General features: G+C 50.3%; 2 protein-coding genes across 10 annotated transcripts in view; one reads left to right on the top strand and one right to left on the bottom strand.

Annotated features, from left to right (window-relative positions):
• Positions 1–13,325, top strand: part of SMIM17 (small integral membrane protein 17) — a 30,712-nt gene extending 17,387 nt beyond the window's left edge. For 5 of the 6 annotated variants that reach the window (XM_087421071.1, XM_087421068.1, XM_087421072.1 and 2 more), the window contains 3 exons: positions 1,942–2,195; positions 4,485–4,561; positions 11,410–13,325. In XM_087421071.1, coding sequence (XP_087277197.1) covers positions 2,033–2,195; positions 4,485–4,561; positions 11,410–11,520 — 351 coding nt within the window. In that variant the 5' untranslated portion in view covers positions 1,942–2,032 and the 3' untranslated portion in view covers positions 11,521–13,325. The remainder of the gene's footprint in view (positions 1–1,941; positions 2,196–4,484; positions 4,562–11,409) is intronic. The other variant, XM_014794354.2, reaches the window with a different exon arrangement.
• Positions 13,326–18,196: 4,871 nt separating this feature from the next.
• ZNF835 (zinc finger protein 835) lies at positions 18,197–23,865 on the bottom strand. 4 transcript variants are annotated; one of them, XM_087421052.1, is made up of 4 exons: positions 23,648–23,865; positions 22,603–22,692; positions 22,219–22,308; positions 18,197–20,226 (listed from the first exon to the last, which is right to left on the bottom strand). In XM_087421052.1, exon 4 carries the CDS (start codon positions 20,179–20,181, stop codon positions 18,559–18,561), a length of 1,623 nt encoding a protein of 540 aa, XP_087277178.1. In that variant the 5' UTR covers positions 20,182–20,226; positions 22,219–22,308; positions 22,603–22,692; positions 23,648–23,865; the 3' UTR covers positions 18,197–18,558. The 4 variants fall into 4 exon arrangements, with proteins under 4 accessions (XP_087277178.1, XP_087277177.1, XP_087277179.1 ...); XM_087421051.1 differs by having other exon boundaries at positions 23,671–23,865; XM_087421053.1 differs by lacking the exon at positions 23,648–23,865 and adding an exon at positions 23,475–23,594.
• Between the last annotated feature and the right edge of the window lie 1,656 nt (positions 23,866–25,521).

The following is a 25,521-nucleotide window of genomic DNA, read 5'->3' as shown; positions in this document are numbered from 1 at the left end:
ACTACCCCAATGCCCTCCTTATCTTGAGCTGAAAAACACTTAAGTGAGCAACTTAGAATGACCAATTGCTCAGTTTCTGTTTTCTGAGTTTCTCTCATGTGTACGTGTTATAAAGCTTTGTTTGATTTTCCTCCTGCTATTGTCTCATGAGTCAATTTAATTTGTAGCCCAGCCAGAAAGGACTCAGAGTGGGTAGAGGATAGTCTTCCTCCCTTTCAATATATATATTAATTTATATTCTGAAAAAGTTTTATGTATACTCACAGGTACAAAGATAGCCATGTGCCACATCTCTCCACTCCCCAGGTTCAGCTTTCATTGTCTGCTTGCTTGCTCTGACCTCCTTTTGTCTATTTCTTTTTATCTCACTGCAAAAGTATTTTTTTTTTTTGTGAGGAAGATCAGCCCTGAGCTGACATCCATGCCAATCCTCCTCTTTTTGCTGAGGAAGACCAGCTCTGAGCTAACATCTATTGCCAATCCTCCTCCTTTTTTTTCCTCAAAGCCCCAGTAGATAGTTGCATGTCATAGTTGCACATCCTCCTAGTTTCTGTATGTGGGACGCGGCCTCAGCATGGCTGGACAAGCTGTGTGTCAGTGCGCGCCTGGGATCCGAACCCTGGCCGCCAGTAGCGGAGCGCACGCGCTTAACCGCTAAGCCACAGGGCCGGCCCCTGCAGAAGTATTTTAAAGCAAATCTCAGCCATCCTGTCAATTCACCTTACATACTACAAAAAGATCTCTAAGAAAAAATAAGACGGACATTTTCGTACCTATCCATAATGCCATTTCCACACTCAAGAAAATCGATGAGAATTCCTTGATATCATTGAATAGCCAGACCATAATAAAATTTCCTTGAGTGTCTTAAAAATTTTTTTTTCACAGCAGGTGTCTTTGAATCTGACTCCAAACGTGGTCCCCACACACATTTTATTGTTGAGTCGCTAACTTCTTTTTGAGTCCAGAGTATCTGCCCCGTGGTTTTTAAATCTGATATAACAATTTCTACTAGCATAAATCTGAGCAAAGAAGAAAACACAGAGCTTTTTCTTTCACATCAAGAGAATTTACTCCTAAAAAAAAAATCATTATTCACAAGGGCAGCCAGTGGGTTATGTAATGCAGGGTTGGTAATACATACTATTTCCTAGAACAAGAACATAAAACCAGCTTTTGAGTCTTAAGGTAAAGGGTTAATGCAATCCTACGTCATTTTAATTCAGATAGTGTCTTGCAAACAACCTCCTGAATTTCAGGTTGACAAGATATAGAGTGAGAATATTAAGGAATATTTAATTAATTTATTAATTTTGTGAGGAAGATTGACCCAGAGCTAACACCTGTGCCCATCTTCCTCTATTTTGTATGTGGGACACCACCATAGCATGGCTTGATGAGTGGTGCATAGGTCCCTGCCCGGGATCTGAACCTGTGAACCCTGGGCCACTGAAGTGGAGTGCTCGAACTTAGCCACTATGCCACCGAGCCAGCCCCAGAATGTTTAATTTTAAATTAGATTTTGTAACCCCTACCTGGCAAATACTTCTTTTTTATAACAGAGGAGAAAGTCGGGGCAGCAGGGGGCTGGCGGGAAGACCAGGTTCCTTCTCTCTGCAGCCAAAGGGATTCTTGGGGTGACTCTCGTCCTAAAAACTTCTGACTATATGCTTTGGGTCTTGGAATGAGTGTGTGTGAGTGTGCGCTACCCTCTGACCCTCATCTTGAAACTCCTTATTCTTGTTGCATTTGTCTCTAGAGCACTTATCACCACTTGACGTGCTGTCTGTCTCTCTCCCCCCACTAGAATGTAAGCCCCCACTAGGGCAGGGAACTTCATGTTGATCACTGCTGTATCTCTGGCACCTAGAAATCGTGCCAGGCTCGCAGCTGGAACTCTGTAAATATGTGTTGAATGACTAAATGCCTGTCGGTCCTCAGGTTCTGAATCCATTTTTCTGTGGAAGCCGACAGGACCCTGGAAGGAGAGGAGAAGGAGAAGCCTGCCTTGGAAGCTCCACCTCCTCAGGAGATGCAGAGTCTCAGGCCTGAACAGATGCGGGGGCTGCTGGAGCCCGAGAGGACCAAGACGCTGCTGCCTCGGGAGAGCAGGGCCTGGGAGAAGCGTGCCACCTTCACCACAGACTGGGAGGCTGTAGAGGTTGGGGCCTCCAGCGGTGACAGTGACGAGAAAGGTGAGGGGGCAGGGGTCCCAGGGGGAGGTGGGAGGAAAGGTCGTGGCAGAGCCTGGGGAGAGAAGCAACATTCAATCCTTCACTCATTCATTCAACAAATATGTATAGGGCCTGTGTCAGTCAGCTTTTGCTGTGTAACAAGTCACCCCAGAACTTAGCGGCTTAAAGCAACAGTCATTTGTCTGCTCAGGATTCTACAGGTCAGCAATGTGATGTGGCCTCAGGGGACAAGTCTCCTGTTGCGTTTGCCTATGTGAGCCACAGTGAGCTGGCAGGGCAGCTGGTCGATCTAAGATGACCCTACTCGCATGTGTGGCTGGTGTCTGCTGCCAGCTGGTTTGATGGTGCTGGCGATAGGCCAGGGGTCTCCAGCAGGCTAGTCCAGGCTTATTCTCATGGGGGTGGTGGCAGAGTTCCTGGGAGCAGCAAGAGAGGGAAAGTCCCCATTCGTTAGCCTCTACTGGCAGCCCAGGTGCTCAGGGGCCACTGGTCAAAACAAGCCACGTGGTCAAGCTGAGCAGCAGCGAGGGAGGGGGCTGCCCAAGGGTGTGGACAGAGGGATTGATGAACAAGCTGCAGGCTATTTGGGGCAAAAGTCTACCACCTACTATGTGCCGGGTGCTAGGGGTCTAGCAGTGAACAAGATGGCCCTGGTGGAGCTCAGGTTCTAGTGGAGAAAACAGACAACGCACAAGTTAAGAAATAAAAAGAAAAGTAATGTCTGCTGAGAGCTGAAGACAGTAAAACAGGATGATGCATGGAGAGCGACTTAAACGTGGTCAGGGAAGGTGAGAGAAGCAGGAGAGGGTGTCAGTTGTTCCAAGAGCTGGCGACAGCATCATGGGCGGCCAGAGCTACACACTCAATGACCCCGCAGGGGCGGCAAGCTTGCTGTGTTCAAGGAGACCGTGATGAACAGGCCAGGGAGGAAAGGGAGAAAAGATAGAGATCAAGGGAGCCAGTGATGGGACATCTTATAGACTGTAGCAAGGAGTTTGTAATATTGGGAAACCACAGGAAGGTTTTGAAGAGGGGAAAGACAGATCTCATTAGTATTTCAAAAAGATTCTTCTAACTGAGTGGTTCTCAACAGGGGGCGGTGTTATGCCTCCCCACCCCTCCCTTCTCCAGGGGTCTTTTGGCAAAGTCTGGAGATGTTTGGGGTTCCCCTAACTGGGAAGACGCTACTACCAGCTAGTGGGTAGAGGCCAGCAATGGGGCTAGAAGTCCTGCAGAGCACAGGACGGACCCCTGCTGCAAGGAATTATGCAGCCAGAAATGTTACTAGCGCCGAGGTTGAGAAACCCTGCATCCAGCTGCCCCGAGAATGAACTGTAGGGTTAGGAGGTCAAGGGTGGAAGCTGGGAGGAGTTAGGAGACTCCTGCAACAGTCCGGGAGAGAGAAGACCTAGCTGGGGTGGTGGTGGTGGACATGAGGTAAGAGGGGAGATTTGGGACACATTTACTAGGGAGAATCAGAGTAATTGCTGGTGGATGTGGGGGAGGTGAGGACGAGAGAGAGATAAGGATGACTCCTGGGGTTTTGGGCCAAACAGCCCGGACAAAGGGTGGTGCCCTTTGCTGAGGTGGGGGCACCTGAAAGACACCCCCACAGCAGACTGGGGGCTGGACCTTCTAGGAGGGCAGGGTCCTTTCTCCTTCCACAGGGGCTGAGCAGGCCAGGGACAGAGGCATGGATAACATGGACGCCAGTTCTGGCCGTGAGGAGGAGGTTTGGGGGGTCCTAGTGGTCCCCGGCTGCAGGAAGAGTGGGAAATGCTGACCTGCGGCCTGACCCCCAGTCCTATCCAGCTTAGGAGAGAGGAGGATGCTGAAGTTCGAATGTGGGGAGATTTCTCTACCGGTGGCTGTAAGCTGAGGAAGCCTCCATCATCCCTCCATCATGGTTTAATTCTGTGGCTTTTTCTTCTGCTCCCTCACTCAGTTTTTGCCAGAGGCCTCTAGAGAAGGAACTATTTTGCCCATTTGACAGCTGAAAGAACAGAGGCTCAGGCGGTGGAGCACATCAGGTGACCCACTTTAAGTCTTCCAGGTAGTTAGTGATGGAAATGGGATCAGAATTCAGATTTCTTATTCTTTCCACCCCGCTGAACCACATAGGCTAGAATGTGTGTGTGTGTGTGTGTGTGTGTGTGTGTATGTGTATGTGTGTGTGGGGGTAGGATATTAGCAGAAAAGGGAAAGGATGCCAGATGGGAAGAGCGAGCAGAGCCCACCCCAGCTGGTCTGGTCACTCACTCATGGCTCCTTTCTCCTCCACACCCCCAGACCTGCCTTCTCAAGAGACTGGGCTTCCCCAGGAGTGGAGCTCCGTGGAGGAAGACGATGAGTCAGAGGACCCCCAGGTAAGTTGGGGGTTCCTTCCTCTTTTGCAAACGCCCTGCCCTGCTGATCTCAGTGGGTTGTCACATTCCCTTCCTCAGTGTGGAATTTCCCTGCCCCACAAGTCTGTTCAGGTACGTGAGACCCAAGAGATCTCCCATGGGAAATAGGACATATCCCTATGTCGTCAGACACGGAGTGGAGGGTCTCCAGGCCGTGTGTGTAAATCCATCCACACATACCCTCCAGTCCTTCACTCAGAAATTCATCATAAATTAATAATTCATTCATGGGTCTGCTCATTCATCCACCCAACTTTCATTTGCCTACTCATCCACATACCCATTCCATCCATCCATCCATCCACCTCATCTGTCTATCCACTTATCCATCCATCCATTGGACCTCCCATCCACTCACCCTTCCACTTATCCATTCACCCATCCATCCACTCATCCATCCATTTACTTCTCAAACATCCACCAACCATTCCTTCATCTGTCTATTCATTCATCTACCCAACCTTTCATTTGCATGCTCATCTATATACCCATTCCATCTATCCATATATTCAGTTATCTATATACCTACTCACCCACCCATGCATCCATATGCAACCAGTTCATCCATTCAGCCCACCCACTCACCCTTCCATCTGTCCACTCATCTATCCACCCTCCCATTCATCCATTTACTCCTTGTTGGCCATAGTAAAGATTTAGCTACTATTCATCCACCTACTCATGCCTACTTATCCATTCATCCATCTCTATCCATCCACCCATCAAACCCTCTGCCAGCCCATTCATTGATCCATCCATCAATCCACCATTCATTCACCCATCCACTCAACCATCCATCCATTCACTACCTACCTACTGGATTTTTATCCAAACACTATGAATAAAACCAAACAGAATTATCAGGCATATTCCTTGCATTTAAGGACCTACTGTTTTCTTTTGGAGGCATAAGACATCAATACATGAAATAATAACAGTGGTTCTTTTATTTATACATTTATCTACGTATTAGAAAAATCACATAACCACTCTCAGCAGCACATGAGGGTCCCGTCTCCCAATCGTATGTCAGAAATCCAACTCTGATTGGTTTTAGCCAGAAAAGAGGTTTATTGACTCACAGCAGGGAAAGGGAGGCAAACCACGACAGTGCAGAAATGAGGGCTGGCAACAGTGTGATGGCTCAAAGGAAGAAGTTAACTCTGTGGGCCAAGAGGCTTATCTTAGGCTGTCCCAGAGAGGAGGAGACAACAGACTTGGGATTTTAGGGGTGAGAAAGAATTTCCCAGACAGAGCAGGGGGAGGACACAGCATATTTTCCTCCCACCAGGTGGAGGGAACAGCATGTGCAAAGGCATGGAGGCATGACATAGCAAGGCACATTTGGGGGAAGGTTGGAGTTAAGGGGTGGGCAGTGGGAGATGTGGGTGAAAATCTGGCTGGGATGAGATCATTCATTCATTCCACAACTTTTTTTGTGTGTGTGAGGAAGATTAGCCCTGAGCTAACATCTGTTGCCAATCCTCCTCTTTTTGCTGAGGAAGATTGGCCCTGGGCTAACATCTGTGCCCATCTTCCTCTACTTTGTGGGATGCCTGCCATAGCATGGCTCGATAAGCAGTACATAAGTCTGCACCCGGGATCTGAACCTGTGAACCCCGGGCTGCCAAAGCAGAGCATGAGAACTTCACCACTACGCCACTGGGCCAGCCCCACCACAACTATCTTTTGAGCACCTACTATGTACCAAGCAGTGTTCAAGGCACTGAAGGTACAATAGTGAGTACGATAGAAATGGCTCCCGCCTTCACTGGGCTTACTGTCACCGAGCTAGACAGATGATAAGCAAAATAAGTAGTTAAACTATAAATTATGCTGGATAGTAGTAATTGCCATGGAGAAAAATAGAGCAGGAAGGGGTTTCAGGAGTATGGGGTGGGATGAGTGTTGCTATTTTAAGAAGCCTGTCAGGGAAGTCCCCACTGAGAGGGAGATGTTGGAGTCAAGACATGAAGGAGGTGGGGGAGTGAGACTGGCAGGCAGCTAGGGAGAGGAGGTTCCGGGCAGAGGGGCATAGCAGGTGCAAAGGCCCTGAGGCAGGAGTGTGGCTGGCACATGTGAGGTACAGCAGGGGGGTCAGTGCGGCTGGAGAAGAGGAGGAGGAGAAGTTGGAGATGAGGTCATGGAGGTGATGAGGGAGGCTGATGCAGGGTCTTGTAGACCATGGTAGAAAGTTGGATTTTACTTTGAGTGAGGGGGAGCTGTAGGGGCACTCTGGACAGGGGAGGGACGTGTTTCGATTTATGTTTTAACAGGACCCCTCTCGCTGCCAAGTTCCATGTCAGGGAGGTTGGTGTGTCTTGCAGGTGGTGGGGGGCCTTTGAAGGGATCTGAGGATCTACAGAAACCACTCTGGGACCCCATGTGGAAGGAAAGGGGTTGGCTTAGGTGGAGGGAGAGGGAGAGGTGTAGGAGCCAGTCAGGAATCTCTGGTTAGGAAAAAAGTGGGTGGGAATGAAACAGATGAGAGCTGCCACTTACCTCGTGCGTGTTAGGAGCCTGACGTGACTCTAGATGCTTCTCATTATTAGCTCATTTATTAACTGACGCTCACTAACTCTCCTTATTAGCTCATGAGCCCTGTGAGGAAGCGAGCATGGTCTCCCTCTCTTTAAGATAAGAACGCTAGAGCAGGGGGAGGTGCCCAGAGGCCTCTGTGACATCATTCATTCATCCATTCACTCATTCTTCCCGTCGTGGCTCATTCAACCAGCGTTGACGGAACACACACACTGGGGCAGGGCGGGGGCCCACCTCGTGGGCAGAGGCCGACCCAGCCGAGCTTTCTGCATGGACAGATCCTCCTTCCTGCAGGCGGCCCCCTTCCAAGAAAGAAAACGGATCAGGCCATATGGGACCAGAGACCTTTCATAACAATAACAGCCAGGCCTCACAGCCCTCACCATGTAGCTACCTCAATTTATTTGATTCTCTTAACAGTTCTTGAGGTAGGATCTGTCATGATCCCATTTTACAGATGGGGAAACTAAGGCACAGGGAGGTAAAGTAACTTTCCCTAGGTCACTCAGCTTGTGTATGGTAGAGCTAGGATTTGAATCCAGGATGCCCCTTAACCATTAAGATATCCCAAGAGAGGGGGATAAGGGATGAGGGCCTCTCCCCAGCCCACTGGTCAGATACGTCCCTCCACCTCTCACGGGAGGAGTGAGTGAAGGGGCAGAGTTACTCTTCTGATATTCTCAGGAGGGCAGAAGTTTCCACTCTGTGGCCCCACAGGAAATCAGGGAGCAGGAAATAGACCCAGCCCACTCATCCCATATAATACAAGCATGTGTCACAAATGAAAACCTTATTTATGTGTGTGAGGTAAAAAAGAAATCCCAACACCCAGAAATAGCCCTGGTAAAAGCTGCTATCCAGGCAGAAGTGTCTACAGCATTAAAGTCAAGATAGCCGTGCCCTTGAGGTGGGGTAGATGAGGGAGGGAGTACGAGAGGGGGGATTTTTGGGGTGCTGGCCGTGATCTGCTTCTTGTTCTGGGTGCTGGTTACAGGGGTGTTCCCTCTCTGAAGGTTCATCAAGCTGGACACTTAGGATGCATGCAATTTTCTCTTTGCATATTATACTTCTACAGAATGTTTTCTCAAGTCGCCCACATCCCTGCAGACTTTTTTTCCCCTAGAAGCTGAGAGGGAGCTGGGATTTTTGTGGATGGGACTTATGGAGGGAGCGTGCTCTGAGGTGGAGCCCGTTGGGGCTGAGGGAGGCTGGGAAGGGCGAGAGGGAGCGAGGCAAATATATGCGTTTAACTGAAGTCCCGCCTCAGCCTGACCCCACGGGAGCTCTGGAGTGTGAATAGCACCCAGTCCTCGTCTGAGCCAGTGGGGAGGCCTTTATGCCGCACCGCTGGTTGTGGACGTGAGCGTAACCTCCTAGGTAATTCTCCAAAGAGGGGGCTCCCATTAGCAAGGGGCATGTCTCAGGAGAAGGGGGCCATCACGGACAAAAACACAGACCGTAAAGGTGACCACCAGCACCCACAGCAGCTGGGAAACAGGGGAAGACCAAGCGAGGCACGCATGGTCTAGGATGTGTGGCGTGGTGTGTGTGTGTGTGTGTGTGTGTGTGTGTAAAATTTCGGGGTTTCAGATGCCCTGTGTTTATGACATTTTCTTAACTTTATACTCTGCTTTTTAAAATTGAGGTATAAGCGTTTCCAATAAAACGCACAGATCAGTGAGCGTCGACACACATATACGCCCATGTAACCAACACCCCAGTCAAGATACTGAGCACTTTGCCGTCATCCTTGAAAATTCCCTCGTCCTTCTTTCCAGTCTCTCTCACTCCCCGCCCAGGGGCAAGCACATTCTGACTTCTGCTCACAGAGATTAAATTTGCCTGTTGTTGAACCTCATCTAAAGAGAATCCTACAGCAAACTACATCTATTTCTTAATCCCCCTAAAAGGAGAATACAGCAAAATTATGATTCTGCCATTTGGTGTTTTCACCAATATATTCTGGATAGCTTTCCATATGGATACGTATTGATCACCTTCATTCTTTTTTAAATTTAATTTTTGCAGCTGCCGAATGTTCTATAGTATGGTTGCGTCACACCCATTGCCTCAACTGGTGAACTGTTAGGTTGTCTTTGTTGCTGTTGCCATGGGGATGAATGAATGTTCATTCAGGATGAATGTTTGTACAGTTCGCCTAATTTTCTGTAGCATGGATTATGAGGAACTTCATAAAAATCCACATTCTCTGGTCCTACCCAAGATCCACCGAATCAGAAACTCCAAGGGTGGAGCCTGAGATATTTGGAAAACCCACCAGAGGTTTGGGATGCTCTGCCAGGCTGGGGAGCTGCTTCTGTAGGTTATTCCCTCCAGGATGTGAAAGGGAGGTTTGAAATGAGATGGCATCCAGCAGCAGGGAGCAGGCCAGAGGGAGGAATTGGTCCTTTTCCAAAGACTGGAGATGTGAATTCCATCCATGATTTGTAATATGCTCTAACATCTCGTAGTATGTGTTCCCCCATTTCTCTTCTTTTACAGGACTTTTTTCCTGCTCACCACTGCCTGCCTTTCCAGATAGCTCATTATATCTTGTCTGTTCCCAAAATGTCCCTGATATTTTAATAGCAGTTGCACTAAACTCAATGTTAATTTGGAGAATTGCCACTGTTAAACGTTGTCTTCCCATCCTTCATCATGGTATGTCTTTCCATTCATTCATTCATTTGACAAATATTTACAAGCTTATGCTCTGTGTCAGGCACTGTTCCAGGCACTGGGGATACAGCCATGAGCAAACCAAAGTCTTTGCCTTCATGGGGTCTGGAGAAAAAGAAAGTTGGGTAAGGGAGATGAGTGGTGCTGGGGTCTGCTGGGGGAAGGTGCTGGTGTGTGCTGTTCTAAATATAGTGGTGTGGGAAGAGTTTTCTAAGGAACGGAGAGATGGAAGATGTGATGGACAAAGCCTTAAGGGTATCTGGGGGAAAAGGCATTCCAAGCAGGCAGAGGAATCCATAATGCAAAGGCTTGGAGGTGAGAGGGCCGGGGAGAATGAGCCCCACTTTGCAGGAACACTGTGGCTGACCCTCGGAGAAGGAGTTGGGGGTGGGGTGGTGTCAAGGTAAGAAACAAGGGTGATGGCAGCTTTGACCAAGGTGGTGGTTGTGGAGGGGATGGAATTGTTACTGCAGGAAGATGGGGTCCTCTTGCTCGGTGCACATAAAAAGCCAATTATTACAGCATCAGCTTTCAAGAAAAGAAGAAAGTTTTATTGCCAGGTCAACCTGCAAGGAGACAGGAGGCAAAAGCTCTCAAATCTGCCTCCTGATTCAGGATTTGGGGTGAAATTTAAGAGATAAAGAGAACAGGCTGGCATGCAGAAACACTGGCAGGGCAGGTTTTGGTTGGAGGGCTTTAAACATTTGTGGCAAGGTTTTAAACATTTATGGTAAGGTGTGGAAGGGGCTTTAACACCAGATCTCCCTAGACAACGGACCCCTCACCTCTGATGAGAGTCTGACTTTCAAGTGCTGGTCATGTCCTGGTCCTTTCGTCCCGTGGTGGGGAGAATCTTTGGTTCCAGGGTCATTTCCAGTCAAGATTTTCTGTTCTGTGCATGCTCTGGCTATGCGACTTAGCAAATTTTCTGAAAAACAACTCAGTCACTCTGTGATAAGGTGGGGTCAGTTTGAAGTGGTCCTAGTGGGCCCGTGGTTACAGCAGGGCTCAGCTGCTGGATGTGTTTTGAAGGTACAGCCAACAGCATTTACCAATGGCTCGAATGTGGGTGTTGAGAGAGAGAGAGGAGTCAAGGACGCCACAGTTGGAGGTCTGGAGGGGCCTGAGGGAGAGATGTGGGGAAAACTGTGTGAGGAGCTTTTTGGGGGTGGGATATTCCGGACACTTAAAGTTTAAGATGCCCATTAGATATGCAAGTGGAGATGGCAAGCAGACAGTGAGATTTATAATTTGAGAATTCAGGAGAGGGTTTGGGTCAAGAAATACACACACGCACACACACACACATACGTATGAGAGTCATCAGAGTGTAGATGGTATTTAAGACTGGGAGACTAGATATCATTTTGAAATCACATGTACCATTATTCTGATATTTCCTCTGCTAGGGCATAGGTCTATTACTTTATCTTATATCTAGTCACTTCATTGTATAGCTTTTAATTCAAACAGCTTTTCAGTGGATATGCTGTTTCATTCCCGATCCTATAATCCCATTTTCCTACAGATAACAATGGGGGCCCCTCCCTTCCTAATGTTTATACTTTTTTTTCTTTTTTCTGTTTCAGGGCTTTGTGGAGTGGTCGAAAGCTCCACAGCAAACAACCATCGTCTTGGTCGTGTGTGTCCTTTTTTTGTTCCTGGTTTTAACGGGAATGCCTATGATGTTTCACATTTAACTGTAATGGTGGCTCTTGTTTCAAAACAGATGCCCTGTGTCATGTTGAGGAAGTGTCCCGGTTAAAAATCAGGAATGGGTATTGGATTTATCAAATGCCTTTTAAACATCCATCAAGATGATTTTTATTTTGTATTTAACCTTTGGTGTGAGGTTTGGCATTACTGTGTTTCATGGAACTTAGGACACCATCGATTGTAAAACACCAATTATTTTATATACCACTGAGAAAGAAAAAAAGCTACTTAACTGTAAGATGCCACCAACTAGAAGATGCACCCTGATCTGAATTCAGAGAAGGTGAAAAAATGTGCAACTTAGGATCGATGAAATCTGGTAGATTTCTTCATATCAAGTCATCTTTGCATTCTTAGCGTTGTGGTGCACCAGTCTTTTCAGATACTGAAATCTATTTCTTGATATTTTATGTAGGATTCTTGCTTCTATCTTCATATGTAAGATTGGTGCTATCTTTGTCAAGTTTTGGTATCATGGCTAACCTTGCGTCTTAGAAGGACTTGAGTAACTTTTATCCTTTTCTATGCTTTTGAATAGTTTCTGTAGCTTGAGAAGCATCAATTCCTTGACATTTTGAAAGAATTTACCAGTAAAGTAATCAGGTCCTAGAGCTATGGAGGGAAACTTTCAGCTAATTCTTGAATGGCTTTCTCAGTTTCTTCCCAGGTTATCAGTTTATTAATATTTTTTACTTCATTAATTTTGATGATTTATAGTGTTATTTTATCCTCTAGAATATTCTTCACTCCATTGACCTTTTCAGATTATTAGCTGAATTATGCATACTATTTCATAATTAAACTCTCCTCTTTATTTTGCCCTATCCCTTCTCTTCCTTTCAACTTCTGTTTGTGGTTTACCCATTATTAGATTTGTCAAAGGTTTATCTAGTTTTTATTATTTTTCTGAAGAACCAGCATTTGGATTAATTTATGTCCATTATTTCTCTGGTTTATAATTTGTTTTCCTTTAGTGTATACTGGGTTTATTTTTTAATTGTTTCTTCCTTGTCTCAATTTTTAGGTTGAGTACTGAATTGATTTATATTCTCTTTTTTCAAAAAATTTTTTTCTGTAACAGTATACTTAATAGATAAATGTATTTCTGTCTATAGCCTTGGCCACATCTTAAAGTTTGATAGTTTGTGTTCTTGTTTACATTGTTGTCCAAATATTATATTGTAGTGTTTCTAAAGAGTGCTTGGAAACTCAGAGACTGGGTTTATTTAAAAATAGTTTTTCTTTCTTGATTCACTGCACTGTGAACAGAGAACGTGGCCTATAATATATCTGCTTCCAAAACCTTTTTAAAAGCTTTTATTGTGGCCTAGAACATGTCCTGTGTTTGCACAGTCTCACGGACATTTAAGATGAATATGTATTTTCTGTCTGTAGAATTCAAAACTCTACCTGTCTGTTAATTAACTCAGTCGTGTCACTTATGTTGCTCAGATTCCTGTGTTATTTAATTTTGACCTAGCCTATCTGTCAAAACCCAATAAGGTTAAGTGAAAATCTGTTAGTGTGATTGTTCATCAATATAGTTTTATAATCTTTGCTTTATGTATTAGCCACTGTGTCATTTGATGCATATAAGTACAGTACTGTTATGTCTTTGCCAATCAAATAATATATGTAATCACCAAGCACAGTGCCAGGTATATAGTAGGTACTCAATAAACATTGGCTAAAACCTGATTCTGAATCCTTTGTCAAATATAAAATGATCATTTAAACCAATTTAATCCTTTGCCTTAAATTTTACCTTGTCTCATACTGGTTATTTCCATCCTGCTCTTTTTAAATTCCTGCATGTGTGTATTTATTTTAGACTCTTTGTGTCCTTTTGTTTTAATAGGACTTCCGATGACCTCTCCTGAGTTTGCTGGAGAAATGAGGGCAGGGAGAAATACTAATTTCTCTCTCTCTCCAGCCTCTCTCGGGCCAATTGCATCCAATAAGCCACAACTGGCCCTTCAAAGAAGGGAATACAAGCCTCGGTTGTTACATTTGTTAGGATTTTATCAGTTGCAAATAAGAGCAGCTCAATTCAAATAAGCTTAAGCAAAGAGGTTAATTATTGGTTCATGTTACACCAAAGTTTGGGATGAAATTGGCTTAATTTATAGCTGGTTCCAGGTCCTCTCCATTGACCTCACAGTTATGTGCCCTGAAGGGGGTGACCTCCCTCTCTTTCTCCACATGGCCGGCGGGATGGCGACCACCGCCCCGTGATCAGCTCTTCTACGTGGCAAAGCGGCACTTGGGGCAGAGTCTCCTCACTCACCACCCTCCCATCGCTGCTCTGTTGCACGGACCCGAGTCTTGAGATAACGGACCAAGAGAAGAGCAGCTGCAGAGGCCCGAGGCAGGAACAAGCTGCTGGAGGAATGGCGGAGGGTGGCCTGCGGCAGGGCAAAGGTGGAGACTGGGAGATGTCTGTGGAGACCGTCCTCGTCCTCAGTGTCCAGGCCAGGGGCCTGACGGGGCTGTGATTAGCTCCGACAGTGCTGCAAGTCTTAATCAGATTTGTGGGATGTTGAAAATAATCATGATAGTGATATAAATCAGATGAGCAGTGGTCATTCCTTTGGGCTCTCTCATGTCCCAGGAACCTCATTTCATTGATGGTGGGTCTCCACCCGCACTCCTGATGTTCTGTTCTCCACCTCACAGCCAGACAGATCCAATTAATTAAGACCATTCATAATCCACTCACTTCAGCGGGTAAAAGCTGAAGTCCTCACAATGACTGTCCAGCCCTACACAAACTGGCCTGGCTCCCATCCCTCCTACTCTCCCTCACTCCACTCCAGCCACACTGGCTTCTTTGCTGTTTCTTGAACAAGATCATCATGCGCCTGCCTCAGGACGTTTGCACTGGCTCTGGATTGGGCCTCTGCCTGGGATGCTCTTCCCCCAGAAGCTCACAGGGCTCCCTCACCTCCTTCAGGTCTCTGCTCCGATGTTGCTTCCTTAGAGAGGCCTCCCCTGACCACCCTCAAGTAGCACCTCCCTCTGCAGGTCATTCTCCACTTGTCTTTACAGCCTGTATCACCACCTGACAATTGCGGGTTTAATGCGGTTCTTGTCTGGCCTCCTCCGGGGCCATTCCTCGTCCTGGGTTGGCTCTCCTGGGAGGAACTGAGTCCTGGGAAGGCTGAGTTGGGGGAGGGGGTTGTGGAGTTCAGGCTGTCTCTCCCTGGAAGTCCCTGTACCCCCACACCAGCTTGTGGGGCCCACCCTTTCTGCCCACTCCCCCATGCACTTAAAGATGCTCCATCCTCTCCTAGAACAGAAGGTGTTGGACCCAGGGCAGTATCTGCACATAGTATCTGGCAAACACGGAGGAGGAGGAAATAACGTCCAAGAAGTCGGCAAATCTAAAATCATAGGGAAATAACTGGGACGCCCGTCTGGCCTGCCGCGTGGCCCACGGCTTGTAATTCTCATCATAAAAGTGCCAACTCCGCGCATGCGCAATTCCGACTGCGGGAGTGGTTTTGGGTTGATGGGATTGCCGCACGCTGCCACCAGGGAGCGGCTTCAGCATCCTGGGCTGTGGTGTTCACTGAACGACAACTCCTTTTCTTCTTTACCTTATCTGTAATCCCTACATTCCGAAAGCTCTGAAACACATATCTTTTATAACTCCTCTTCCAGGGGCTCAGCTCCTTCCACAGCTGCAGAGACTCAGGGCAGACTGGGCTCTCGGGGCTCCACTCTTTCTGCAGCAGCAGGGACGACAAACTCCCGCTTCCTCCGGGGCTGCTGGCTGCCGCAGGAGGGACTCGGGGCAGACTCTCTCCTCCCCCAGGGTCTCAGCTCCTCCTGAGCAGGAGGGACTCGGGGCAGACTCTCGTCACACACCCCCTCACTTCCCACCCCTGCTCTGCTGCAGGGACAGGAGGTCACAGAAGGGCAGTTAGCCAACACGCGAGGCAGCGCCGGAGGAGGCCCCGCCCCGCACAGTCAACCTCTGCGTACACGCCCCCTCCCCGAGAATGCAGCCCGGCGCCTGCGCGCCTGCGCGCTGGGGGGTGGGTGGGGGGGCACCCCAGGCCCCTGCGCCTGCGCACTCGACCAGCGCGGCTCTCCTGCGGTCTTGGCGGAAGGGTTCCGTGGACAGACGATCGACCCGCGCCCCGCCCCGCCCACGGCCCGGCTGACCCCCAGCCCTTCTGCCTCTGAGAGCCTGCCTTCTCCTGCTCTGTCGGGTGACGGAACACAGTCCCGCGTCTGTAAAGTAGGATCCCATTTCATTCATGTATCCGTTTACTGGGCCTTTCCTGAGCACCTACTGTGTGCAGAGGCCTGGGCTGGGGGAAGGGCGGGGGGCGGAGCCAGACTGTGTGGTCCACGACCCTTGGCGCTCTAGGGCCGGGGCTGGGCATGTTCAACTACGTATTCATTCAGTCACTCTATTTCTTGAGGACCAACTGTGTGCTGAAGCTTGAGCTGGGCAATGTCTGGGGCACAGGGAGTACCAACTGTGTGGTCCCTGACTCTGAATGACTCCAAGGGCTAGTGCTGGGGACGTACAATCAGTCATTCAGTCACCCGGCACTTCATGAGGACCTACTGTGTGCTGTTGCCTGGGTGATGTCTGGAGCACAGGGGAGACTTAGACACTGTGGTTCCTGACCCTGCAGGGCCCCAGAGCCAGGTCAGGGATTTTTCACTTATTCATTCATTCACCTGATATTTCCTGAGGACCTAGTGTGTGCCAAGGCCTGTGCAGGTGACACCAGGACAGAAGAAAAAAGGCAGACAGATTGTCTCCTCCCAGGCCCCCCACCGGCTTCCTTGGTAGGGCTGAGTTGAGGGAGTTGGTGGGCAGAGAGACAGATGTGTCTGTCTCTCCCCCTGCCTGTCTTAGCTCCCCCCTCAGTTATACACATTAAAGATCATTTGTGTGAGTTATTTTCAACGCTTGACACATTTTCTGATAACTTACGTCACTTCTTCAAACTGTTTTTTGGGGGGGCAAGGAAATCTGAATATGGACCGGATGCTGGATATTAAGAAATTATTAATTCCGTTAGGTGTGTTAGTGGTGATAATGGTATTGTGGTTGTTTATAAGATACTTCATTTATCTTAGAGATGCACTAGTGGTGAGTTGGTATCATGTCTGCAGTTTACTTTAAAATAGACCAGGAAAATATACATATAGACACATTTTCATGACCTACTTTTAAAAGCAAATATATATTGTAAAATATGGTAAGTTTTATTACTCAAAATATTTTTAGGTATTTATTTTTATTAAAATTATTATTTTTTAAAAAGCTATTGAATCTAGGTGGACATATGGATGTTTATTGTACTTTACACTTTTCTGTATAATTGAAAAATCTCACAACAAAAATTTTTTAAAACAAGGGGGGTTCTTTTTTATGCAGAAGGGGCCTGTGTGGTCCTATGACACAGGACAATTTGCTGGTCAACCTTGTAAGAAAGGCGTTCTTAACTCATAGTTGGAAAATACTTTTCAGTGATTTTTCTTTTTTGGAGCCAAACAAATCTCAGTGAGATCAGAGCAATCATAAGTGATTCTATTACCTAAGAGACCTTACGCCCAAATGCTGTGAAATGAGAATCACTGTCTAATGATACAGGCTGCCTCAGAATATAAGATAATGACTAAATGCAGGATGGAAAACTGCGTGCCATGGGCACCATTGGTATACTAATGTCTACTATACATCTTTTTAGCACATTTATGATCTAAACAAATATTCATAAAAATACGTGCTTATATATGCATAGACTATGCTGGAAAGAGACCCGGAAACTGTTAAGAATCATGGCCTCTAGGGAGGGGAACTTGCTGGCTGGGGGAGAGGGAGGATAGTGGCGAGATTAATTTTCTTTTTAATTTATAACTTGAGGACCCATGAATGTGTTACCCCTAGAATCATTCTGTAAAGATCATACTGTGTGATTAGAACTTCTATTTCACCGTGATGGTAGGTGGGTTGCCAGAATGATTCCCACATTTCACTCTTTCCTGCGGCCACACCCTTGGGGAGGCCCTTCCTACACGGCCCCTGGGCTTGGCAATGAGGCTGGCTTTGGCCAGTGGGATGAGAAGCAAACTTGACATAATCAGAGGCTTGAAACTGTGCTTACATGTGTCCACTCTCAAATTCCTGCCACCATTATGAGGACACACCCAGGTTAGACTGAGTCTCGACGGGGGGTGCCTGAGTTGGCCCAGCTGAGCCCTCCTGGACCAGCTAGCCCTCACCCCACCCACAGCTGACCACAGACTCAAGACTGAGTCCAGACAAGATCAGTGGAGCCTGGCCCAGACCTTCAGAAGCACCCAGCATGGGAAACGTTAAGTGGACAACTGCGTGCTGGGTGATTTGTTACACAGCCACAGCTGACTGACACAACCATTAAAGTCAGGACTTTGAGTTAGGGGGCAAAAAAGCTGGAGGGGGGAGGTGTTTTCTCATCCTGAAAATAAAACTGTGGTCTAGTCTAAAAATCCCCTTGCAGGCTGTCAGGGGAAAGGCACTCCCTTTGAGAACAACTTTTCCTGCTCTGGTTTTTCCAGCTCATTTTCACTGATTTCAGAGGCACTGTTTCAGTCCTAGGGGATACACAGTTCTTCCTCAGACCCTGCTCCCTCAGTTAATAAGCACACCTCACCAAGGGAGCTGAACCTTTTATTCAGTTACATTTATGGAACAAACGCGTGCTCAATCATAACATTGATTAAAAGGCCAGCCAGAGACCCCCGATTCCTCTTCCGGTCTACTGTCATGGGTCACATTTATAGTTCTGCACCAGGGATGCAGTGGGAGGGAGTCCGGCAGATGTGGGGTCCAGTCCCTTCCCTGTGACTTCCTCCCTGTGTGATCTCGGGCAAGTCACCGAGCTTCTCTGAGCCTGCGTTTCCTCACGGGCGACGTGGGGATATCAGGGTATCTCCCTCTGGTGCCGGGAGGGTGGAGATGAGGTGTGCATGTGCTCAGCCGAGTGACCAGCTACAGGAGGCGCCAATAAACGTCAGCCTTTATCCTGCTGCTGGTCCACGGCGGTGTCCGTGGGGTCACTGCTGCCGACCGGCTTCTCCTCCTGGTGGGGGCTCAGGTGTCGAGTCAGCTGTGGCAGCCCGGCAAAGGCGACCCCGCACCGCTCACGTGCGTAGGGCTCCCCGTCGGCGTGCGTCCTCTGGTGCCGGATGAGGGCCGAAGAGAAGCTGAAGGCCTTGCTGCAGCCGCTGCACTCGTAGGGCTTCTCCCCGGTGTGCACGATGTGGTGCTGGATCAGGTACGCGCGGTTGCTGAAGGCCTTGCCGCACTCGGGGCACGCGTAGGGCCGCTCCCCCGTGTGTGTGCGCCGGTGCAGCGTCAGCGAGGAGCCCTGGCTGAAGGCCTTGCCGCAGTCCACGCAGCGGTAGGGCTTCTCGCCCGTGTGGATCTTCTGGTGCTCGAGGAGGGAGGACACATGGCTGAAGGCGGCCCCGCACTCCGGGCACTTGTAGGGCTTGGCGCCCGTGTGCACGAGGTGGTGCTGCGCGAGGTGCGAGCGGTTGCTGAAGGCGCGGCCGCAGTCCTGGCACGCGTAGGGCCGCTCGCCCGTGTGCACGCGCTGGTGCTGGCTCAGGTGCGAGACCTGCGTGAAGGCCTTCCCGCACTGCCCGCACGCGTACGGCTTCTCGCCGGTGTGGATGCGCAAGTGCTCGGCCAGCGAGGCGCTCTGGCTGAAGGGCGCGCCGCACTCGGGGCACGTGTAGGGCTTCTCGCCCGTGTGCACTCGCCGGTGCTGCGTGAGGTGCGCGATCTGCGTGAAGGCCTTGGCGCACTGGCCGCACGCGTAGGGCCGCTCGGCCGTGTGGGTGCGCTGGTGGCGCAGCAGTGCCGAGGAGAAGCGGAAGGCCTTCTGGCACTGTGCGCACGCGAACGGCTTCTCGCCTGTGTGGATGCGCTGGTGCTCCAGCAGCGACGCGCGGTTGCGAAAGGCCTTGACACACTGGCCGCACGCGAAGGGCCGCTCGCCCGTGTGCACGCGCCGGTGCTGGGCCAGGTGCGTGGGGCGCGCGAAGGCCTTGCCGCAGTCGGCGCAGCGGTGCGGCCGCTCGCCCGTGTGCACGCGCCAGTGCGACGCCAGGTAGGAGCCCTGGCTGAAGGCCTTGCCGCACTCGGGGCACGCGTAGGGCCGCTCGCCCGTGTGCACGCGCCGGTGCAGCGTCAGGTGGACGCTCTGGCTGAAGGCCTTGCCGCAGTCCGCACAGGCGAACGGCTTCTCCCCGGTGTGCGTCCTCTGGTGCAGGGTGAGCGCTGAGCAGTAGCTGAAGGCCTTGCCGCAGACCTCGCACTTCCACGGCTTCCGGCCGCCACCGCGCTCCTCCCCGCCGGCACCTGCCTGCTTTGGCTTTGGGCTCTTTCTCGGCGCGCCGCGCCTCTGGGGCCTGCCGCCCACCTGGGTGATGGGGGCACTGGATCTGGTTCCTGGGATTCCGCCCAGCTCGTCACGCTCCTGGATGCTGTCCCCGGCCTGGGCCTCCTCGTGCACCTCGGCCTCTTGCTTCAAACAGCCTTCCTGTGGGCCCCTGAACTGGCCCTCGTGTTTCCAGGTTTCTCCCAACGTGGAGCCCTGGGGGGCGGCCACGGTCAGGAGTCCTTCCATCCCAGCTTCCCGAGCTGCTGCCTCGATTTCACATCTCTGCTGGATCTGAGAGAAAGAAAAGAAAAAAACCAAAAGCTTTGTCGTTTGTCCCGGGCTGTAAAGGACTTAGGATCTCCGGACTAGTGACAGTGAGGTCAGGTCATTCTTTGTCGTGGGGCCATGCTGTCCATTGTACGATGTTGAGCAGCATCCCCGGCCTCCGCCCTCCAGATGACAAGAGCACTCTCCCCCCACCACTCCCCCAGTTGTGACAACCAAAAATGTCCCCAGACATTGCCAAGTGTCCCCTGGGGGGCAAAACCACCCCTGGCTGAGAACCACTGACTTAACGGAACTGAAAACAATTTTAAAAGATCTCTGAAAAAATATGAATCTGTCAGCTCTTAAATATAGGCTTGTAACCTGGTGCTATGGACCAGATTGTGTCCCTCCAAAATTCATACATGGAAGCCCTAACCCCCAAAGTGATGGTGTTCAGAAGTGGGGCCTTTGGGAGGTGATTAGGTTTAGATGAGGCCATGAGGGTGGGGTCTCATGATGGGATTAGCATCCTCCTAAGACAGGGAGACAGCACAGCTCCCTCTCTAGCACGTGAGGACACAGCCAGAGGGCTGCCGCCATCTGCAAGCCAGGAAGAGGATTCTCACCAGACCCCTGGCCGTGCTGACGCCTGGATCCCAGACTTCCAGCCTCCAGAACTTCGAGAAAATAAATTTCTGTTGTTTAAGCCGCCTAATCTATGGTATTTTGTTAGGGCAGCCTGAGCTGTTACACACAGAGAGACAGTTTTCTTTTCCAGAGAAAAATCAGTCCGCTCCATACACAGAGGAAAACAGCCCCCAAATTCCATGCATAATCTAGTGCTGGTGGGAGCAGGCACTGCAAAAGCCACTGGGCTTTTCTAGGAAAGCTGAAGACACACATCCCCTGTGGCCCAATAATTACATTTTCTGGAATGTGAGCAAAAGAAACGTGCACATGTGTGTACGAGGAGGCCTGTCTGAGAGTGTTTGTAACAGCCAAATTCTAGAAACAATCCACCTGTCCGTTAGCAAGGGACTGGACAAACGAGGGTATATTCGCACAAGGGAGTATCTCACAGCAAAACATGAATAACCGTCAGCTGCTGCACCAGCTCAGAACCTAAATACACTGTTGGCAAACAAGGTAAGATGCACAAGAATTTACCAGGGATGCTGCTATCTAGGCTTAAAGACAGGAAAACTAAACCATTTAGTTTTTAGGGATTATGCGCACATGGCAAAAGTTCGCTGCTCCGCCCTGGCCTGAGGACCAGCAGCATCAGCATCGCCTGTGACAGATGCAGAGCTTGGGCCCTCCCCAGGCCTGGTGACTTGGAATCTGCTTTTTTTTTTGTGAGGAAGATCGGTCCTGAGCTAACATCTGCCAATCCTCCTCTTCTTGCTGAGGAAGACTGGCCCTGGGCTAACATCCGTGCCCATCTTCCTCCACTTTATATGGGACGCCGCCACAGCATGGCCTGACAAGCGGTGTGTCGGTGTGCGCCTGGGATCCGAACTGGCGAACCCCAGGCTGCCGCAGCGGAGCGCACTCACTTAACCACTTGTGCCACCAGGCCGGCCCCTGGAATCTGCTTTTTAACAAGAGTCCCAGATGATTCGTGGGCACGGGAACGTCTGAGAGGCACTGGTCTCGGCCACTCTGAAGCCAGCACGGGAATGTCATTACGGTGGCTGGCAATGCTAACCAGCACTGTGGAACACACAGCTATGTGCCCAGCACCCCTTCAGCTCTTCCCATGGATTAGTTCATCAATTCCTCACGGAGGCTCCCAGACGTGGCAGTGCCAGGGCCCACAGGGGGCCGCCTGGCTCCAGAGCTCTCCCTCCCCTGCTTAAAATCACTAATGGCTTCACAAAAGCCACACTCCTCTCCGCAGCCTGCACGGCACCTCCCTGACCTCATCCTCCACAACACCCTCGCCTGCCCTGGGCTCGTGCTGCTCCAGCCACAGGCCTCCTTACTGGTCCACAAACATGCCAGGCACGCTCCTACCTCAGGGCCTTTGCACTGGCTGTTCCATCTGCCTGCAACGCTCTTCCCCCAGCACAGGCCTCACTGAGAAGACGACTTCTGAGCAGAGACCTGAAGGAAGGGACGGAGTGAGTGTTCTGGGCTGCAAGCACAGCAGGTGCAAAGGTCCTTGGGCAGGACCGTGACTGGGGTCAGAGAGGAAAAGTACAGGACTGGGGGGGGGGGCTGCAGCAGAGTGACCGAGGCGGAGAGCAGGGGTCATCAGGTGTGGTGGGGGGTGAGGGTCACGCCATGCAGTGTCTTATGTGCAGCGGGGAGAACTTTGCTGGTGGCAGTCCACCTCCGCGGGCAGCCCTCAGGCCCGCTGGGCCCAGCTGGGTCCCCGGAGCGGGCAGTGGTACCCACCTCGTGGCCTCGGGAGCATCAGATCCTGTCCATGTCACTCAGACTGTGGTCCCCGCTCTGGCCACTGTGCCTCAGTGCATCCAGTTGGCGCTGTGGGAGAAAGAAACAGGGATCATGAAGGAAGATGGTGGGGTAGACGCAGGTGTGTGGAGGAAAAACACAAGGCATTTCCTGGCACTCACACACCCTTACGTTGTGGCAAACAGTTCTCCCCCCACACAAGGAGACAGGCAGGCTTGCACACCTGCATGGCTCCAAGCACACCTGCAGTCACCCTTGTGCATGCACACAGGGTCTCGGGCACACGTAGCTGCACACATGACAAGCTCACACACATCACCCTGCTCCACACAGGCAGGCCATGCACTGGGACACCACCCACAATGGCACACCCTGACACACACATAGTCACACGCAGTGGGCAGGGCTTCACATGTGCTCAAAGTCACACGTGTGCAGGGTCTCCCCTATGCGCAGAAGCACACACACAGCGACGCCATACTTATGCCGTGTCTCTCACAAATGCATCCTGTGACACACCTGCACGGCCCTCCACACGCAGAGTCACGCTCAGGCACACACAGAATGACACAGGCACACCCAGGCCGCCCAGCTCCATGCTGGCAGGCCCATCCTACACAGCTGCACACCCAGACACACGCGTGGAATCACACACCTCACACCCAGGAGAAGAAGATCCACACATGCCCAAAGTCACACATGGGCAGAGGTCCCCAAAGGCACAGACACATGGTCAGTAATGCACACCGCTTCCCCTTCCCGGGCACACGCCGCCGGGGTCAGGCACGTGGAAACACACAGTGACACGTGAGGCAGTCTCACACACTGAGTCGCATGAACAAGTAACACACCCGAAAGGGCACAAACTGATGGAGACACCCACACGCAAACATGCGGGGACGGAATCACACGCAGAGTCACATGCACTGTTGCACGGGCACGCACGTGCAAACACGGTGACGGGACTCATGCACAGGCACATCGCTGGAATAACGAACGTGCGGAGACACACACGCACACTCACTCGCGCACGCGCACACCACACACCGGCGGCCTCGCCTCCCGGGACCAGCTTCGAAGGCCTGGAGCGGCTCCTGCCAGTCTTGTGGGCTCGGTTCACATTCTCCTCTGTCTCCGGCCCAACCTGGCACGCGCGGATCCCCGGTAACCCCTCATCCCGCGGTGGCGCGAACGTGCCGGCCGCACAAGTCAAGGCTGCGGCCACCGCGGAAAAGCCCAGCGCCAGGCCGGGGCGGACTGCGCATGCGCGTCCGGAGAGTTACGGCCGGCAGTCGGCCCCCAAGAACTACAAATCCCAGAAGGCACCGCGTCCCGCCTGCGCAGCGACTGTGGCCCGCAGAGCCTGGGTCACCGAAACTGCAACTCCCAGAAGGCCTTGCGTCTGCAGGCAATGGGGACGACGGGTCCCGGCAGCGGGAGCGGAGGAGGGCAGGAAGGCTGGGGGCGGGGCCTGGGCGTGTCTGCCCCCAGAGTGGTGGGCGGGGACAGCAGTATGGGGGCGGGGCTCTTCTTCCTCAAGGGAAGGGGCAGGGGCCGCAGGCTTAGAAAAAAGAATCTAAGGATCAAAGAGGTTACATTACTTACCCCAGGCCACACAGCACAGAAAGGGTGGGAGGTGGGGTTAGCAGCCTACAGTTCACCATTAATTCATGGAAATCATTTGTCTCAGGAATTTGATGTAATTCCAGTCCAGAGCAAAGATGACAAATCCACTGTCTTGGGCAAATGATTATAACATGTACGTAGGATTTACTATTAGCCAGCTTCCTATGAAATGCTTCCTATGAAGGAATTCTGTTAGCTTTCATAAACTCTTTCCTCGGTCATCAGAAAAATGGGCACAAGATCATTTTAGATAATCGTGAAAGCAGAGAAACATGTGGACAGAGAGTGGAAGACAAATTTATCTCACCAAAATCAACATGCCCTTCACTGTGAGACACAGTATCTTATGTATCCCCAAGGCTACCTGTTAAAGCGACACACACTTGCTTTACACGTCAAATTTTTATTTTATGTGTAGATCTGAAGAGACATTGTGTGTTTCCCCTCATCCTTCTGGAAGCTTCTGGCCTTGTCATGGTAAGAACGTGCCTAGTGCCCCTCCAAGCCTGAGACTTATGAAGAAGAGCCTCCCAGCTAATCCACAGACCCGAGAGTGTGAGAATAAGAGATAGTGGTTTTAAGCCACTGAAGTTTTTTTTTTTCTAGTTTAGTTTTATATTTGACTACAGCCATGTGCCACATAAGGTTTCAGTCAAGGACAGACTGCATATATGACGGTGGTCCCATAAGATGAGTACGACACAGCCTAGGGGTGTAGTAGGCTAGACCATCTAGGTTTGTGTAAGCACACTCCATGATGTTCGCACAACAACGAAATCGCCTGATGATGCCCTTCTCAGAACGTATTGCCGTCGTTAAGTGACACATGATTATATTTTAAAAATATCTCTTACATGTTCCTTACGAACCATGTTGGGAGCTCAGAAAACTGCAGCATTTTTGACCATTAAGAAGCTTTTTTCCCCCCTGGAAATAAGAAGCAGGAATTATTCAAATAGGGGAAGGGACCTTTGTACTCAGGTATATCACATGGAAAAACATTTTGTTATGCTCACTTCATTATTCTGTGCTTCAGAAACACAGCAGGGAGGGCTTCATCTCTGCTCTGCAGTGGGACATCATCTGGGGCGGCTTGAACAGCTGGAGATGGCTGGGATGACTCACTTGGGGCCATTTGTCTGGGGCCTGGGCTCTTCTCCATGTGGTGTCTGTTGGGGCTGGCCAGATCTCCACGTGGCTGGCTCAGGCTTCCTCACAGCATGGTGGGCTCAGAGTAGCAGGACTTCTTATATGGTCATTCAGAGCTTCAAG

Source organism: Ceratotherium simum, chromosome 33 (assembly GCF_057802395.1).
Source record: "Ceratotherium simum simum isolate JZ-2026a chromosome 33, ASM5780239v1, whole genome shotgun sequence".
Classification (NCBI taxonomy): Eukaryota; Metazoa; Chordata; class Mammalia; order Perissodactyla; family Rhinocerotidae; genus Ceratotherium; species Ceratotherium simum.
This window is presented reverse-complemented; position numbering and strand designations above follow the sequence as displayed.

Excerpts from the sequence above, each read along its gene's own strand:
- ZNF835 (XM_087421052.1), bottom strand. The coding sequence starts at position 20,181 with ATGGAAGGACTCCTGACCGTGGCCGCCCCCCAGGGCTCCACGTTGGGA.